Below are 15,515 nucleotides of genomic sequence, written 5' to 3' on the forward strand. Positions count from 1 at the left end.
CAGAGCTTTACGGACAATTCCTTCGACCTCATGGCTTGGATTTTGCTTTGGCATGCCATGTCAACTGTAGGACCTTATGTAAACAGGTCTGTGCCTTTCCAAATCATGTCCAATCAATTGAATTTACCACCGGTGGGCTCCAATCAAGTTGTAGAAACATCTCAAGGATAATCAATGGAAACAGGATGCACCTGAGGTCCATTTTGAGTCTCATAGCGAAGGGTCTGAATACTTATGTAAATAAGGTATTTCTTTTTTGATATATATATACATTTGCTAAAATTTCTAAAACCTGTTTTCGCTTTGTCATTATGGGGTATTGTGTGTAGATTGCTGAGTTTTTAAAAAACATTTATTTAATCCATTTTAGAATAAGGCTGTCATGTAACAAAATGTGGAAAAAGTCAAGGGGTCTGAACATTTTCAGAAGGCTCTGTATGTTTATGCTGTTGGCCACTGTACTTACTGTATGTGCACTTTCTTAAACTGCTGTTATGATTTAAACCAATCCAGACAGTGTCTCATCACCACCAACACACTGAAAAACATTGCCTGTCAGTTTGTTGTTCCATGATATTCATCACTATTTTGCCTATTTGTTGATGCACTGTATCCACCTGGATTGATTGATGTGCATTGGCCCTAACTGCTTTCCAACCCATTGTTTTTCAGAGCAAGGACATTGGGATTCAGATGCACGAGGAGCTGGTAAAAGTGACAAACGAACTCTACACTGTGAGTACAACAAAACCCATCTTCTTTTCCCCTGTCAGAATCGATTCCTTCTCTCCTCTTGTTGCATCCCTTCATCCAGACACAACCAGTATCAAGGCCTCTACTGAGAAGGAGGAGGAGGTGGGTGATTGTTATGGTGATGGAATGAAACGTTGCATTTCTCTCCAAGTGGGCCAGTTGCAGGATGCAGCTCAAATCACTTCCACATTGCAATATTGTTCTGGTGCCAGTGGCTGTGCCCACAGTAACAGGAATGCAAAACACCCCTCGCTCAACCATCGGGTCTACTGTATCTATGTGTCTGTCAGGGCTGCTCTCTATGCCTTATTAACTCCTCTGTCAACTTTCCTTTGTGACCAGGGAGAAATCAAGGGCACACTGTGACACTCTGCTTATGCCCCCCTGTCGTGTTGTGAAGCTCCTACTAAAGGAGACACTGTGCCTATGACTGGAGAAGCTCCAGGCAACTTCAGCTGTCCTCTTGCTCCCCCAAGGAGAGCAGACTTCGATGACTTATTCATCTGATGTCATGAGTGACAGGCTATCAAAGGACAGGGCTGGCACAGATTCCATCTCTCTCTCTGATTGGGCCATCTGTCCACCATGACACAGTAAAAAGGGCTTATAGAGAGTTAGAATAGAGGTTATAACTCCTTTTAAAGAGGAAGAGAAAGATCATTAACCACGATCAGGGCCAAAGGAACAAAGACAGACCTCTTTATACCATTTACCAAGTGAAGCCTTAACCAAAATATAGGACTGCATAATAATGATATATGATGTTTTTTTAAATGTTTTATACCAAGTCACTTAGTATCTGTCTAAATGTGGTATGTTACATTTAACATACTCATGCATTCTCTCCACTGCAGACTATATTTTATTGACTGAATCAAATCTCCACATCCAATCACTGCCTCTAGTCTACACTAACTGACCCACTCTCACCCTGCACATTTCCTAACCCCCCCCGTACACATTAAAGGCAAGGATATGAGAGCTCACGGCTCCATCAGCAGCACCTCTATCTTCCCTCGAGTCTGCCAGGCTTTCCCAACCAGGTTTATGAATGAGACAGAGATTGTTTTTCCTCTTAAGCGGCTGGTGCCCTAAACCCTACCCTGTGCAGGGTACAGCCCAGGGGGCTCGCTCCAGCAGCAGTGTGCATTTCAAGGTCACAGCCAGAGGAGTCCAAATGCATCAGGGTGCAGACAAGAAAACAGATAATTATTCTGCTGCTCTCCCTGCTCTTCAACAGCTAGGGCCAGCCATGGCTTGGTTAAACATGTAGGCTGCTATCAGATTGAATGGCCATGATCATGTTTTATGATTGTCCCTCTTCTTCAAGCCCCATTTGACTCCTGTGGTGCCCCATTTAATTTTTGCCCCATCTCAAACATCTAACTAATCAGAATCTGAAACCCACAGCAGTGACATTTTCTCGAAAGACTGATGATAATGATGATTGTGGTTTTTGATGTCGTTATATTTATTCATTGTATAAAATGTTAGTTAAAAAACATGGGAACAGTTGAAGCTTTTAGCTCATTGGTAATCAGATGACAGATTTTATGACTGCAAAGAACAATGCATTTTGCCAGAGGTAGGATTGCAGAAATCCCTTGTGAATCCCTTGAAAATCAAATCAAATGAAATGTTATTGGTCACACACACATGGTTAGCAGGTGTTATTGCGAGTGTAGCAAAAATGCTTATGCTTCTAGATCTGACATTGCAGCAGTATCTAACAGGTAATATCTACCAATTCCACAACAAAACCTAATATCTAACAAATTCCACAACTAAACCTAATACTCACAATCTTTTAAAGAAATCTCATAAGAATATATAAGTATAATATATACGGATGAGCAGTGACAGAGCGGCTAAGATGCAATAGATAGTAAAGAATAGATAGTGAAGGATACTGAAGTGTCTATACATATGAAATTAGTAATGCGAGATATGTAAACATTCTTAAAGTGGCATTATTAAAGTGACTAGTGTTCCATTTATTAAAGTGGCCAATGATATCAAGTCTGTAGGTAGCTTGATATCTCTGTGCTAGTAGTGTCTGTTTAACATTCTGATGGCCTTGAGATAGAAGCTGTTTTTCAATCTCTCTGTCCCAGCTTTGATGCACCTGTACTGACCTCGCCTTCTGGATGGAAGCAGGGTGAACAGGCAGTGGCTCGGGTGGTTATTGTCCTTGATGATCTTTTTTGCCTTCCTGTAACATTGGGTGTTGTAGGTGTCCTGGAGGGCAGGTAGTTTGCCCCCAGTGATGTGTTGTGCAGACCGCACCACCCTCTGGAGAGCCCTGCGGTTGTGGGCGGTGCAGTTGCCGTACAAGGCGGTGATACAGCCCGACAGGATGCTCTCAACTGTGCACCTGTAAAAGTTAGTCAGGGTTTTCAGTAACAAGCAACATTTTTTCAGCCTCCTGACATTGAAGAGGCGCTGTTGCGCCTTCTTCACCACACTGTCTGTGTGCCTGGACCATTTCAGTTTGTCGGTGATATGTACACCGAGGAACTTAAAACTTTCCACCTTCTCCACTGCTTTCCCATCAATGGGAATGGGGGGGTGCTCCCTTTGCTGTTTGCTGAAGTCTACGATCATCTCTTTTGTTTTGCTGACATTGAGTGAGAGGTTATTTTCCTGACACCACACTCCGAGGGCCCTCACCTCCTCCTCCCTGTAGGCTGTCTCGTCGTTGTTGGTAATCAATGATGATTGAGTTGGAGGCGTACCTTCACCACCTGGGGGCGGCCCGTCAGAAAGTCCAGGACCCAGTTGCACAGGGCGGGGTCGAGCCCAAGGGTCTCAAGCTTATTGATGAGTTTGGAGGGTACTATGGTGTTGAATGCTGAGCTGTAGTCAATGAACAGCATTCTTACATAGGTATTCCTCTTGTCCAGATGGGATAGGGCAGTGTGCAGTGTGATGGCGATTGCATCGTCTGTGGACCTATTTGGGCGGTAAGCAAATTGGAGTGGGTCTAGGGTGACAGGTAGGGTGGAGGTGATATGATCCTTGACTAGCCGCTCAAAGCACTTCATGATGAAAGAAGTGAGTGCTATGGGGCAATAGTTATTTAGTTCACTTAGCTTTCTTGGGAAAAAGAACAATGGTGGCCTTCTTGAAGCATGTGGAGACAGCAGACTGGGATAGGGATTGATTGAATATGTCACATTCACTAACACAGAGTCTAGAGATTTAAGAGTGTTTGGCTAAAGCCATTGTTCAAACATTATTTTAAGTATCTGCTGCTGGTGCTACTGAGACAGCTATTGATTTGAGGGCGTGAGGCTTGATGCCTATGGCTTGAATTATATGTAGTGAATCTGAAATGAGAAATGAGAGCAAGAAACAGCAATTTATTCATTGGATCACAGAGTCAATTATTCACCTGGCAGCTCTGATCCATTTAAACAACATATATATATTTGTAAAGTTTTTTGAATTAACCAGACAGTACAGGAGCAAAAAGTCCTGCTGCAGTTTTCTTGGTTAATTTGTTATTAAACTCTGCCACACTAGAGGCTGTTTGTTTAATGAATGCAGCATTACGCCGCCCTGGTAGTAAGTTTGTTACAATGCATTATGGAAATGATGGAGATGTTCTGCTCTCTGTTTCCACCCTTGGTCTGAGATGGGCAGTACAGTCTGATACAGACCGTCCCGGTGCGGTGACTTACAACAGGTCTGGTTTTTCCATCTCTCCAGTTTCATTGACTGCTCCTCTGACTGTCATGGTAATTGTGTTAGTCATAATGGCCATGTTTACTCTGACAGGTCTCTTGAGATAACACGTTCATATTTTTCCAATTGACAAACTATAGGAAACCAATTTGGTTTTAATACACAGGCTTATAGAACACAGAATCAAATATCAGAGTGGCATATAATTAAATGTAACCTTTATTTAACTAGGCAAGTCAGTTAAGAATAAATTCTTATTTACAATGACAGCCTACCCCGGCCAAACCCGAACGACGCTGGGCCAATTGTGCGCTGCCTTATGGGACTCCCAATCATGGCTGGATGTGATGCAGCCTGGATTCGAACCAGGGACTGCAGTGATGCCTCTTGCAATGCTGCAACCACGGGTCACTTTAAGTGGAAGTCACGTCTGTCTGTATTTCCACAATGAAATATGTTAATTTTAGCTTTCATCAGTGCAGAAACAGAACAGCCTCAGGCTATTGTTTGAGTGGAGACAGTAACCATATACACACACCTCCCGGAAGGTAGACCCTGCCTCACCTCAATGTTCCTGCAAATTACATTCTGTCTTGAGCTGCTGGTCTTTTAGTTGTGCTGCTCGAAGTTGCCTGGAAACCCTGTTTTCTTTTCACGCTGTTGGAGAAATGGGTTGCCAGCCTAGGGAGATGCACACTGCTAGCCCCACACTGCTGTTTCCCCAAACACTGAAGTGACTTCTTTCTACTGTGTACTCTGTCATATACCAGAATAGACAAGAGTTTGTTTTTGCTTTGCGTTTTTTCTTTGAAGTGTTTGCCTTTCAGATCTTTGTCAGTTTTTTTTTTTTTACTCTCCTAAGAATTGTAGCGCCTTGTGCAGTGGAGCTCTGTTGATGAAAGCATTGACTGTCTGGATGATAAAAATAAGCTGTTCTTCTGACTAAGAAACCTTACCATCATACAGTAGCAGTCAACTGGAAATAGTAGAGATTCTGTCTGTGTGTGAGTTGACATAAACCCAACCCATTAACCCTGTGATGTTCTTATAACCTTCTTTTTCCAGATTAAAGGGAGTCATACCATCCGGTCAGATGATACTATACAAAGTGAGCATTAACTACAGGAAGAGAACAAGCTAGCGTTGATGTTAGGCTCTCTGTCTGTCTAACATCTAGTTATAGCACTATATCTCGCTCACTGCCGAGTTACACACATAGGAGGCGTTTTAAGACGCTGCACACATCTGTGCTGTACTTTACAAGGCTGCTGAATGAGCTGCTAAGACCTCCTGAGGCCAGACCACATAACTGTGGGCCTAACCCTCAGACAGACAGAGCGACAGACAGCAGACTGGGTCTAACCCAGACAGACAGACAGACAGACAGACAGACAGACAGACAGACAGGAGTGGATCTAATCCTCAGACAGACAGACAGCACAGAACAGTGAGAGAGCTGCATTACATGCTTGACACCTTACAGATGACGCTGCAGTGGATAGTAGCCGTCTTACGGGCTCCTGACCAAGTCTGCTATGTTGTGATTTTTTACGCTATAATTTCCTTTGACTGGAAACAGCTTCTGGACATCAGAACAGCCATTACTAACCTTGATTTGGATGAAAATATCTACTTCAACGAGTCAGCGGCTCTGGACGTTCTACTTACTCCGGACCAGGCCCTAATCCCCGGGACTCGGAAGAGGAGGCAGTTGAGAAAGAGAAGCAGGCGAGTCAGCATCCTGACGAGACTATGTCGACGAGCAAATAGACAACCACTGCACTCAGTTCTATTGGCGAACATGCAGTCACTGGAGAACAAACTGGATGAGCTCTGTTCGAGACTATCCTATTAACGGGACCTGGAAAACTGCAATATTCAATGTTTCTCAGAGTCGTGGCTGAACGAGGGCATGGATAATATACATCTCGCAGGTTTTTCTATGTATAACCAAGACTGGATGGCAGACTCGGGTAAGATGAAGGGAGGAGGGGTGTATCTCTTTGTTTACAAAAGCTGGGGCGCAACTCGAATGTTAAGGAAGTCTCGAGTTACCTCATGTTAAGCTGCATACCATACTATTTACCAAGAGTTTTCATCTATATTTTTTGTAGCTGTCTATTTACCGTCACAACCCGATGAAGGCACCAAGACCACACTCAATTAGTTGTATAGGGCCATAAACAAACAAGAAAATGTTGTACCTAATTTTTACCAGCATATCACCTGTGCAACTAGAGGCGACAAAATTTAAATCACGTGTTCAAGGCCCCCTCTCTCCCTCCCTTTGACAAATCAGACCATAACTCTATCCTTCTGCTTTCTGCTTACAAGCAAAAACTCAAACAGGAAGTACCAGTGCTGCGCTCAATACGGAAGTGGTCCGATAAAGCGGATACTAAGCTACAGGACTGTTTTGCGAGCACAGACTGGAATATGTCCCGGGATTCATATGATAACATTGAGGAGTGTACCACATCAGTCACCGGCTTCATTAATAATTGCATTGATGATGTTGTCCCCACAATGACCATACGTACATACCCCAACCAGAAGCCATAAACTACAGGCAACATCTGCAGTGATCTATAGGCTAGAGCTGCTGATTTCAAGGAGTGGGACAGTAATCCGGACGCTTATAATAAATCCCGCTATGACCTCCAACTAGCCATCAAACAGGCAAAGCGTCAATACAGGACTAAGATCGAATCCTACTATGTTGGTTCTGACACTTGACGGATGTGGCAGGGCTTGCTAACTATCATGGATTAAAAAAGGTAAACCCAGCCACGAGCTGCCCAGCAACGCAAGCTCACCAGACCATCTAAATGCCTTCTGTGCTCGCTTCGAAGCAAGCAACACTGAACCATGCATGAGAACACCAGCTGTTCCAGACGACTGTGTGATTTTGCTCTTCATAGCCAATGTGAGAAATACCTTTAAACAGGTTAACATTCACAAGGCCGCGAGGCCAGACGGAATACCAGGATGCAGAATACCAAGTACTCAGAGCATGTGCTGACCAGCTGGCAAGTGTTTTCACTGATATTTTCAACCTATCCCTGAACGGTCTGTAATACCAACATGTTTCAAGCAAACCACCATAGTCCCCATGCCCAAGAATGACTATCGCCCCATAGCACTCACATCTGTAGCCATGAAATGCTTTTAAAGGCTGGTCATGGCTCACATCAACACCATCATCCCAGACACCCTGGACCCACTCCGATTCGCATATCGCCCCAACAGATCCACAGATGATACCCACCTGGACAAAAGGAATACCTATATAAGAATGCTGTTTACTGACTACAGCTCAGCATTCAACACCATAGTCCAAGCTCATCACCAATCTCAGGACCCTGGGACCGAACGCCTCCCTCTGCAATTGGATCCTGGACTTCCTGACGGGCCGCCTCCAGACAGTGAGGGTAGGCAACAACACATCCGCCACCATCAACGGGTCAAGAGCTTCAAGTTCCTCGGTGTCCACATCATTAAGGAATTAACATGGTCCACACACACCCACACAGTTGTGAAGAGGCACCATTGCCAGCACAATAATTTAGCTAGGACTGTCTGAGAGTGGTCTGAGAGCGGGACCTAATTCGTTTAGCCTAATGGGAGGGATATGTAACCTGAAAACTAGCTCTTATTGGCAGAGGTTTGAAACTCTTTTTGTTATTGGTCAATTAACTTATACCGCCTGGTGATGTCGCTAGGCCAGCCAAAACTCCACCTATGCAAAACTAGCTGAAATTTCAGGTAGTTTTTTCAAACAGCTCTTACACTAAAATTGTATTATCATCATTTTCACAATTTCACAGTATTATCCCGTCCTGTATTATTCTAAAACATGTAAAATCAAATTTTTAAGTGCACTGCCCTTTTAACAAACAGATTTAAGATTAGTCTAAGTATTCAATTAGACAAGTTGTATTACCAGTGTTTTTGGTGGAAAGGGCTATACTGTACATCCCATCCATTACAGTTATTTATTTTGATTTGTGACAGAGGGAATATTGAGTGTCTGACTACAGAGAGATCACAGTAGGGAGGGGAAAGGCAGAGAGCACAATGGTGTCATTATGCCACACAAATGGCATGAAATGAACAACCATTAGGTGATGAACAGTTTATCCTGATTTACAAACCCAGATCCAGGAGGAGAAGGGGGGTGGAGAGGGGGTGTAGATGTGTCAAGTCTGGCCCAGATGAGATGAGCTATATTACCACACTCAGCCCACCATTGAAAACATCAACTGACTGTGTGTGTGTGTGTGTGTGTGTGTGTGTGTGTGTGTGTGTGTGTGTGTGTGTGTGTGTGTGTGTGTGTGTGTGTGTGTGTGTGTGTGTGTGTGTGTGTGTGTGTGTGTGTGTGTGTGTGTGTGTGTGCGCGCGCGCCCGCGCGTATGCTCACTGAGCTTAGGCCAACAAAGGAGCAAATAACAGTTTCCGTATGTGTAAAAGTTGAAGAGAGTATATCATGCAGTTTATCATCAAGTCGTTGGATCTCTGGATGCAGACTGGTCTGTGGATGTGAGATAAAGGAGCTGTGATGTCCTGTGCTTTGCCTGGCCCTGTTATGCATATTCATGGCCAGCTGTGGTCCTGATAAGAATACTGATGTGATCCTGTTACCCGTCCTTGTCGCTGGGTGAGCACCTGCCACCATGGATGAAACACAAGCCCCTCACCCAGTATTTTATGAAACAGACCCCGTCTCACTGCAAGTCATTATTTCAAAGGGAAAGGGTTCAAATGACGTAATATGTTTTTTTTTGGTTAGGGAACAGATTGTAATGAAACTTTTCAAACTAGCTGTCACCTCAGATCACCCATTTGCTTGCTCTGTCTGCTGTTGTGAAGTCTTCTATGAATCCTATGTCCAGTTATTGTCGCAACTTCCTCATCCTTCCTCTGTGCTGCTCCTGCTCTTCCAGGTGATGAAGACCTACCACATGTACCACACGGAGAGTATCAGCGCCGAGAGCAAGCTGAAGGATGCTGAGAAGCAGGAGGAGAAGCAGTTCAGTAAGTCTGGAGACCTCAATGTCAACCTGCTGCGCCACGAGGACCGGCCCCAGAGACGCAGCTCCGTCAGGAAGATAGAGAAGATGAAGGAGAAGGTGAGGCTGACACCAAGGCTTGTAAAGCTGTCCCCGACAAAAAAAAAGTTGTCTGTTCTTTCGACCAATCGATTGGTCGAAATTTTAAAATGTTTATTTTTCTATTTATAGACACACCCTATGTTTGTATAAAATCAACTATATGTAGGCTACTGAGCTTGTCTGATGCTTTAAGCACTGCGATTAAAAATGAAGACACACAAAGGGAGCCAGAGATCAATATACTGTAGCCTAACCAGAAGGGAAAAAAACTGTTCTCGACCTCCTCCTGCTGCCCGCTGCTGCTGGCCTTTGCAGATTCTGCTTTTAAGCTCCTGAAGTTGTCGGTAATAGGTTACACCAGCGGTCGGCAACCTTTTCCATTTGGAGTGCCAAGTTATCGTAACATTCCTACTGATCTGCGTGCCAGTTATGATTTTCATATGCACATTTTCGTGGAACAGTTTAATTTCATTTATAATAAGGTCTTCATATCGCAAATCAAATTGTATTGGTCACATACACATATTTAGCAGATTTTATTGCGGGTGTAGCGAAATACTTGTGTTCCTAGCTCCAACAGTGCAGTAGTATCTAACAAAGTATCTAACAATTCACAACAATACACACAAAATCAATGTTGTTGTTTATCAAACCTCTATCTAAATGAAAATTATACAAATCTAAAAGTAACTTCTGTTGCCATTGCCAATATGTAAAAATAGCCTATATAAAGCCAACAAATAATAATATTACAGCCCGCAGGTAGAAAATATCCTGATTAAAAATAAATATCCTATAAATCACATTGGCTACGCATGGCCTGTCTGCAAGGAACTTGAAACGTTGTATCAACTATTAACTTCATCAGCCCAAAGCTCATACTAGCAAACTTGCAACATTCTATAAAATATTCTTGGCCCTCAGAGCTTCCAGAGTTAGTGAGCTCCGGACAGACAGATACAGCTGTAGGCTATTTGCGCAACGGATAAGAAGTGATCAGGTAGGCCTATTTTATGAAGTTTCCACCCGACCAGATTTTTCCCCATCCTTTCATGCTGAGTGGTTATCGAAAGGGAGAAAGCTGGAAAGATATTTCGAATAGGCTACGTTCAGGAAATATTGTCATTCTCAGTGGATGTAACAACAGACGTACTGTTTGAGGCGAAGAAAGAACGACTCTGAGAAACTCCACTGTGATGGTGAGTTAAGACAATCAGAAATAGTATCAGATCCCCAAATGGGCACATTTATAGGTCTACATTATAGGCCTAGTTCTATGCGTAATCAAGTGTGTGTTCTAACTCAAGATTGACAGGCGTGATCTAAACAAAAGACAATGAATAAATTGACTACACGTAAATGGAAATACATTTGACCAAAACGTTTTTCTCACAAGTGTAGCCTAGGTTATGCGCTCTGCAAATAACGTGTCCACTCCTACAATGACAACAGTAAGACTGTAATAATAATACGGTATATTGAATGCATTAACAGAAATTACTGTAAGCAAACAAATGTAGATTAGAAATGATGGGAATTAACAGTAAATGTACTTCTGGTGATACTGGTGTGCCATCCCTGCAGCCTCCGCAATGGATTAGTCCACTCAGACAGGCGTGAAGCAGACAGGTGTCTCATGTGCCATGATTGTTGTTATATATATTTGCCACTGCTCGACTAAACAATCGACCAGTCGACTAAATGGGGTCAGCCCTAAAGGCTTGATGACCATAGTGTCTCCAACAGCTAGTGCTGTTGCCTGGGACTGCTGCTAATACTGTACATTGTCAGCCTAGTCACTTCTGTAAGTGGTATTTAGTTCGGCAGCTAGAATCATGATGGGCTCATTTTAGCTGGCTAAGGCCAGAGGGACCCTCTCAGTACTATGTGAATGAAGAGGATAATAAGGCTGTGTGAGAGTGGGTGCGGGTCCATTGTGTAAGCCCACGAGAGAGGGAGAGAGCGAGAGAGAGAATTGCCGTAGCATGGGTCTACACACACAGACAAATGGTGACTTCCAGGTCAGTGATCCAACTGTACAGTCTCTCTAGCTCATCCATGCCCATGACTCTAATTCATGTTAATTCTGCTTATTACCACACGTACTACTGCAGACTAAGACACTGTACTTCAAGCATGCATATTTCATTGTGGATTTTCAGGGGGAATTTCTTCATTAAAATGCATCCATTATCAGTGCAGCTCAGGGAATCAAATGTCTGACAGCTTTCCTCCCTCCTCGGGCTACCGTCTCCAGAGATGCTGGCAGGAGAACTGTACCATCCCCACAGACTATTTATAACTTGCTGTAGTTATGAACATACTTTCTCTCTGCGCTGTGACCTGATTTTGCAGGCTACAATGGCATTCTCGTTCAGAATCCTAGCTACCTGCAAACAGAGTTGAAGAGGGAGAGGAGACAATCAAGCCATAATCCCTATTTCCCTGATGTACTGTTGTAATTTGCATGATAATGGACATGTGAAATTGGAGTTGGTGAACCATGTATATTTGAAGTGCAAGTGTATGTATTTGAAGGACATGCTATCCAATAATCTCCAGGCTGGAAGAGGTTATAAGGAGTGCTTTCAAACACAGACACGCAGACACACGTCAATGTGTTGTTGTTTAATTGGCTCTCTTTAATCCTGATTTGTGAGCCAAGTCTCAATGATTCTGTGTCACTGCGTTCCATTTGAGTCAATTGTTTTTGTCAATACCATTATGTATTGTCTGCTAACATCCATTATTGATGCTATGTGAACAACAGATGACTACGTATTCTTTTTGATGAAAAATGTAATATTTTCCAGCTGGATGCCACGAGCAGATGCAGCATGTCTAGTTAACCATAGCAACAAAGACTGTGTACCATTTAGAGCTACAGTACCAGTCAAAAGTTTGGACACATCTACTCATTACAGGGTTATTCTTTATTTTTACTATTTTCTACATTGTAGAATAATAGTGAAGACATCAAAACTATGAAATAACACATATGGAATCATGTAGTAACCAAAAAAGTGTTAAACAAATCAAAATATATTTTATATTTGAGATTCTTCAAAGTAGCCACCCTTTGCCTTTATGCACAATTAGAGAATACTAGAGTGAATGTTTGTTTGAGTCTGTTTTTGTTAGCAAGCACACTGCACCAAAACAGTATTTTATATGGCTGTTTCATTGTTCACATCTGGGCTGTACATTTTGTTGTGCTGAATTTAATTGTGACTCTGACTGTGAATGGCCAACCTGGGTGGAACAGTTATGATGCTGTTATTATGTACAGGAAGCTTGTCAAGAGCCTCTCTCTCTTATAGTGGATCCCTCTGACCTTTTTCCTGCCAACACTAAGCCAGGCCATCAGGCCGCACAGAAATTCTCCTATGTTATTGTGCAAATACCATTTAGCAAACTCAACGTTGCTTAATTTCATTAACACCCCCCCCCCCCCCCCCTCTGTTTCTGTTTTCTCTCTCTCTTTCTCTCTCTCTCGTTCTCTTTCAATCTCTCTCTCTTTCTTCTCTCCGTTCCCCAGAGACAAGCCAAGTACTCAGAGAACAAGCTGAAGTGCACTAAAGCCCGCAACGACTATTTGTTGAACCTGGCAGCAACGAATGCCGTTGTGGCGAAATACTACATTCACGATGTCTCTGATATGATTGATGTAAGTATGCGATAGGCACACAGGCTTCATTGTATCTCTCAGCTGGGATTGTCTAATGTTGGTCTAATGTTGGTTGCTACACTAGATATTCTCACCATCTGTTTTAGTGTTCGCAGCCCATTTGCTGTATTGCTACAAGCTGCTCTGTTGGTTTGACTGAAAGTGTTTACCTCCATTTTGTGTCTCTTAAGTTAATCGCGAACAAAACAGTTTGGTTCTGAGCCAGTCGGTAGTACTGTTGTTATGTCTAACTGAATGGCGTTGCCAGATATACATTACAATCCTACTGTATGTTACCACCAAACAGGCATTGTTAGGATTCTTCTGGAATATAAATGATGACATCCTGTCATGGGAATGGATCAGTGTTGACAGTCAGAATGCCTTTCTGCTGGTCTTCTCTTCCCCCTGTTCTCCTCTCCTGCCTCTGCCATGCCCTCATCTATCTGTGAGTGCTGTGAGGGCTGAGGCTCCTTTAGGGAGCTGTGCTGGGAGATGTGGAGCGTGTATCTGCCTGTCACTGTCACACACCCCACTCTCCCAGGGAGCCAGGCAAAACACACTGATGGTGAAACATGACCCTTGGTGACACAGACACATGCACACACTCACACGCGTACAGAAACTCCTCTGGACCAATGTGCTTCCTACTTCTACAGGGCAGAGGTGGAGAGGAACCACAGCCACAGGAAAAGTGGATTGACAGGGTCATGAAGGGAGAATCTCATCAGAATCTATTTAAAACCAAACACTTTCCTCTCTTACTTCATTCCTCAAATCTGCAGCACCCCCAGGGTTTCCACCCTCTTCTGTTGGTCCGTATCTAATAAATAATGTGTTCAGTTAAACAGTATGCCACTTCCCCTTCAAAGTATTTTTGGATTTTGGATTAGAGAAATAGAGAGTTACATAACAGAAAAGACCATACCTAGGTGAACCACCATCATAATTCAAAATGCAAAGCCAACACACCCCAGCAGCAAGCCTGCCTGGGAAGTCCGTGATTACAGTTGGTGAACGAGTTTGCTTTGTAGACCACTAATGGCTACAGGAATGAAACCCTAGCCAGGGTCTGGGTGCAGGCTCTGTGCATACAGGCAGCAGTGTGGCCAGTGTGGTTGGCAGGGATCATTCAGCCCCAGGTTACCTGGTAGTTCTTGCAGGGATCATTCAGCCTCAGGTTACCTGGTGGTTCTGGTGACTCCACCAGATGTGCCCCCTAGCCCCTCCCTCCCTGTCTACTGTGTATGTGTGTGTGTGTGGGGGGATTACTGTGGTATTGGCCTAGGCATGCCTGGCCAGCTCTAAAACTCTCCACAGGTCAGGGAGTTGGATACAGAGATCCTGCATATTTACAGAATGCATATGATGTGATTGAACTTAGAGGCTTGAGGCTGGCTAGACTTTAAACAGTTCTAAACATCAACTGTGTGAAGTGTAAAGGAGCTGGCCTGGAGCTCTAGGTTACACAGGGTTCTGCCAGACAGAGACCTCTGATTGGTGGCTGTGTCTCTATGCTGGGTCACTTTGTTGGAGCTGCTTCCTGTGTCTGGCAAGCGAAAGGGAACATGTCATCCCAAATCCTGCCGTCCTGCAGGGAAAGGGATTGTGAGCATGACTCGCTGTGCTGGGTCGTGCCGCCACAAGCTGGGCAGAGGATAAGGGCCTGTTTGTCATGCCACACAGAAACAGTCATTAGCAGCCAGACATCAAAACATACATCCACACTGCAAGAAGTCAGCCCTGTCTTTTAGAATACTTGGAAATAGAATGCAGATGTCTTTTGCATGCAAAAAAACAATGTCATCAGTTTTACAGTATCATTATTCTGCATGTCAGCACTCCTGCTACAGTATACTTATGATAGAAGGGCCCTGGTGAAATCAAGGCATGAATCTCATTACGGCCTGCCAGTGTGTTTGTTATGGGATGTGGCTGTTGAAATACAACTCTGTACCATAAAGAGCTCTGTGCTGCCGTATCCTTCCTGATTGTACACTGACCCTGTTACAAAATATCCGCTGCTATGGGGATTTATCGTTGGAGCCGAGTGCAACTTCCTGTGCGTCTATTAAAGAGCGTTTAGAGAATCACAAAGCAGTCTGACTCAGGCCCCTCCAGCCTCTTAGCAACCCACTCACCGCTCTGCTCTGCTCTGCTTGGCTGCAGTAATTAGGTTAGTTTATGCAGCTCCATGGTTGAGCTAATTATCCTAGGTGTCCTACTGTGCTTGCTCTTCTAATTCGGTGTATTCTATTATTCTATTTAGGCCTGTTAACCCATAGCAGTGTCTGATT

General features: G+C 43.7%; 1 protein-coding gene across 2 annotated transcripts in view; it reads left to right on the top strand.

Annotated features, from left to right (window-relative positions):
- LOC106565583 (SLIT-ROBO Rho GTPase-activating protein 3) overlaps window positions 1-15,515 on the top strand; it is a 123,478-nt gene that overhangs the window by 62,695 nt on the left and 45,268 nt on the right. For both annotated transcript variants that reach the window (XM_014132865.2, XM_014132866.2), the window contains exons 4-6: window positions 673-735; window positions 9,384-9,569; window positions 13,090-13,218. In XM_014132865.2, coding sequence (XP_013988340.1) covers window positions 673-735; window positions 9,384-9,569; window positions 13,090-13,218 — 378 coding nt within the window. The remainder of the gene's footprint in view (window positions 1-672; window positions 736-9,383; window positions 9,570-13,089; window positions 13,219-15,515) is intronic.

This window comes from Salmo salar, chromosome ssa12, assembly GCF_905237065.1.
Source record: "Salmo salar chromosome ssa12, Ssal_v3.1, whole genome shotgun sequence".
NCBI lineage: Eukaryota > Metazoa > Chordata > Actinopteri > Salmoniformes > Salmonidae > Salmo > Salmo salar.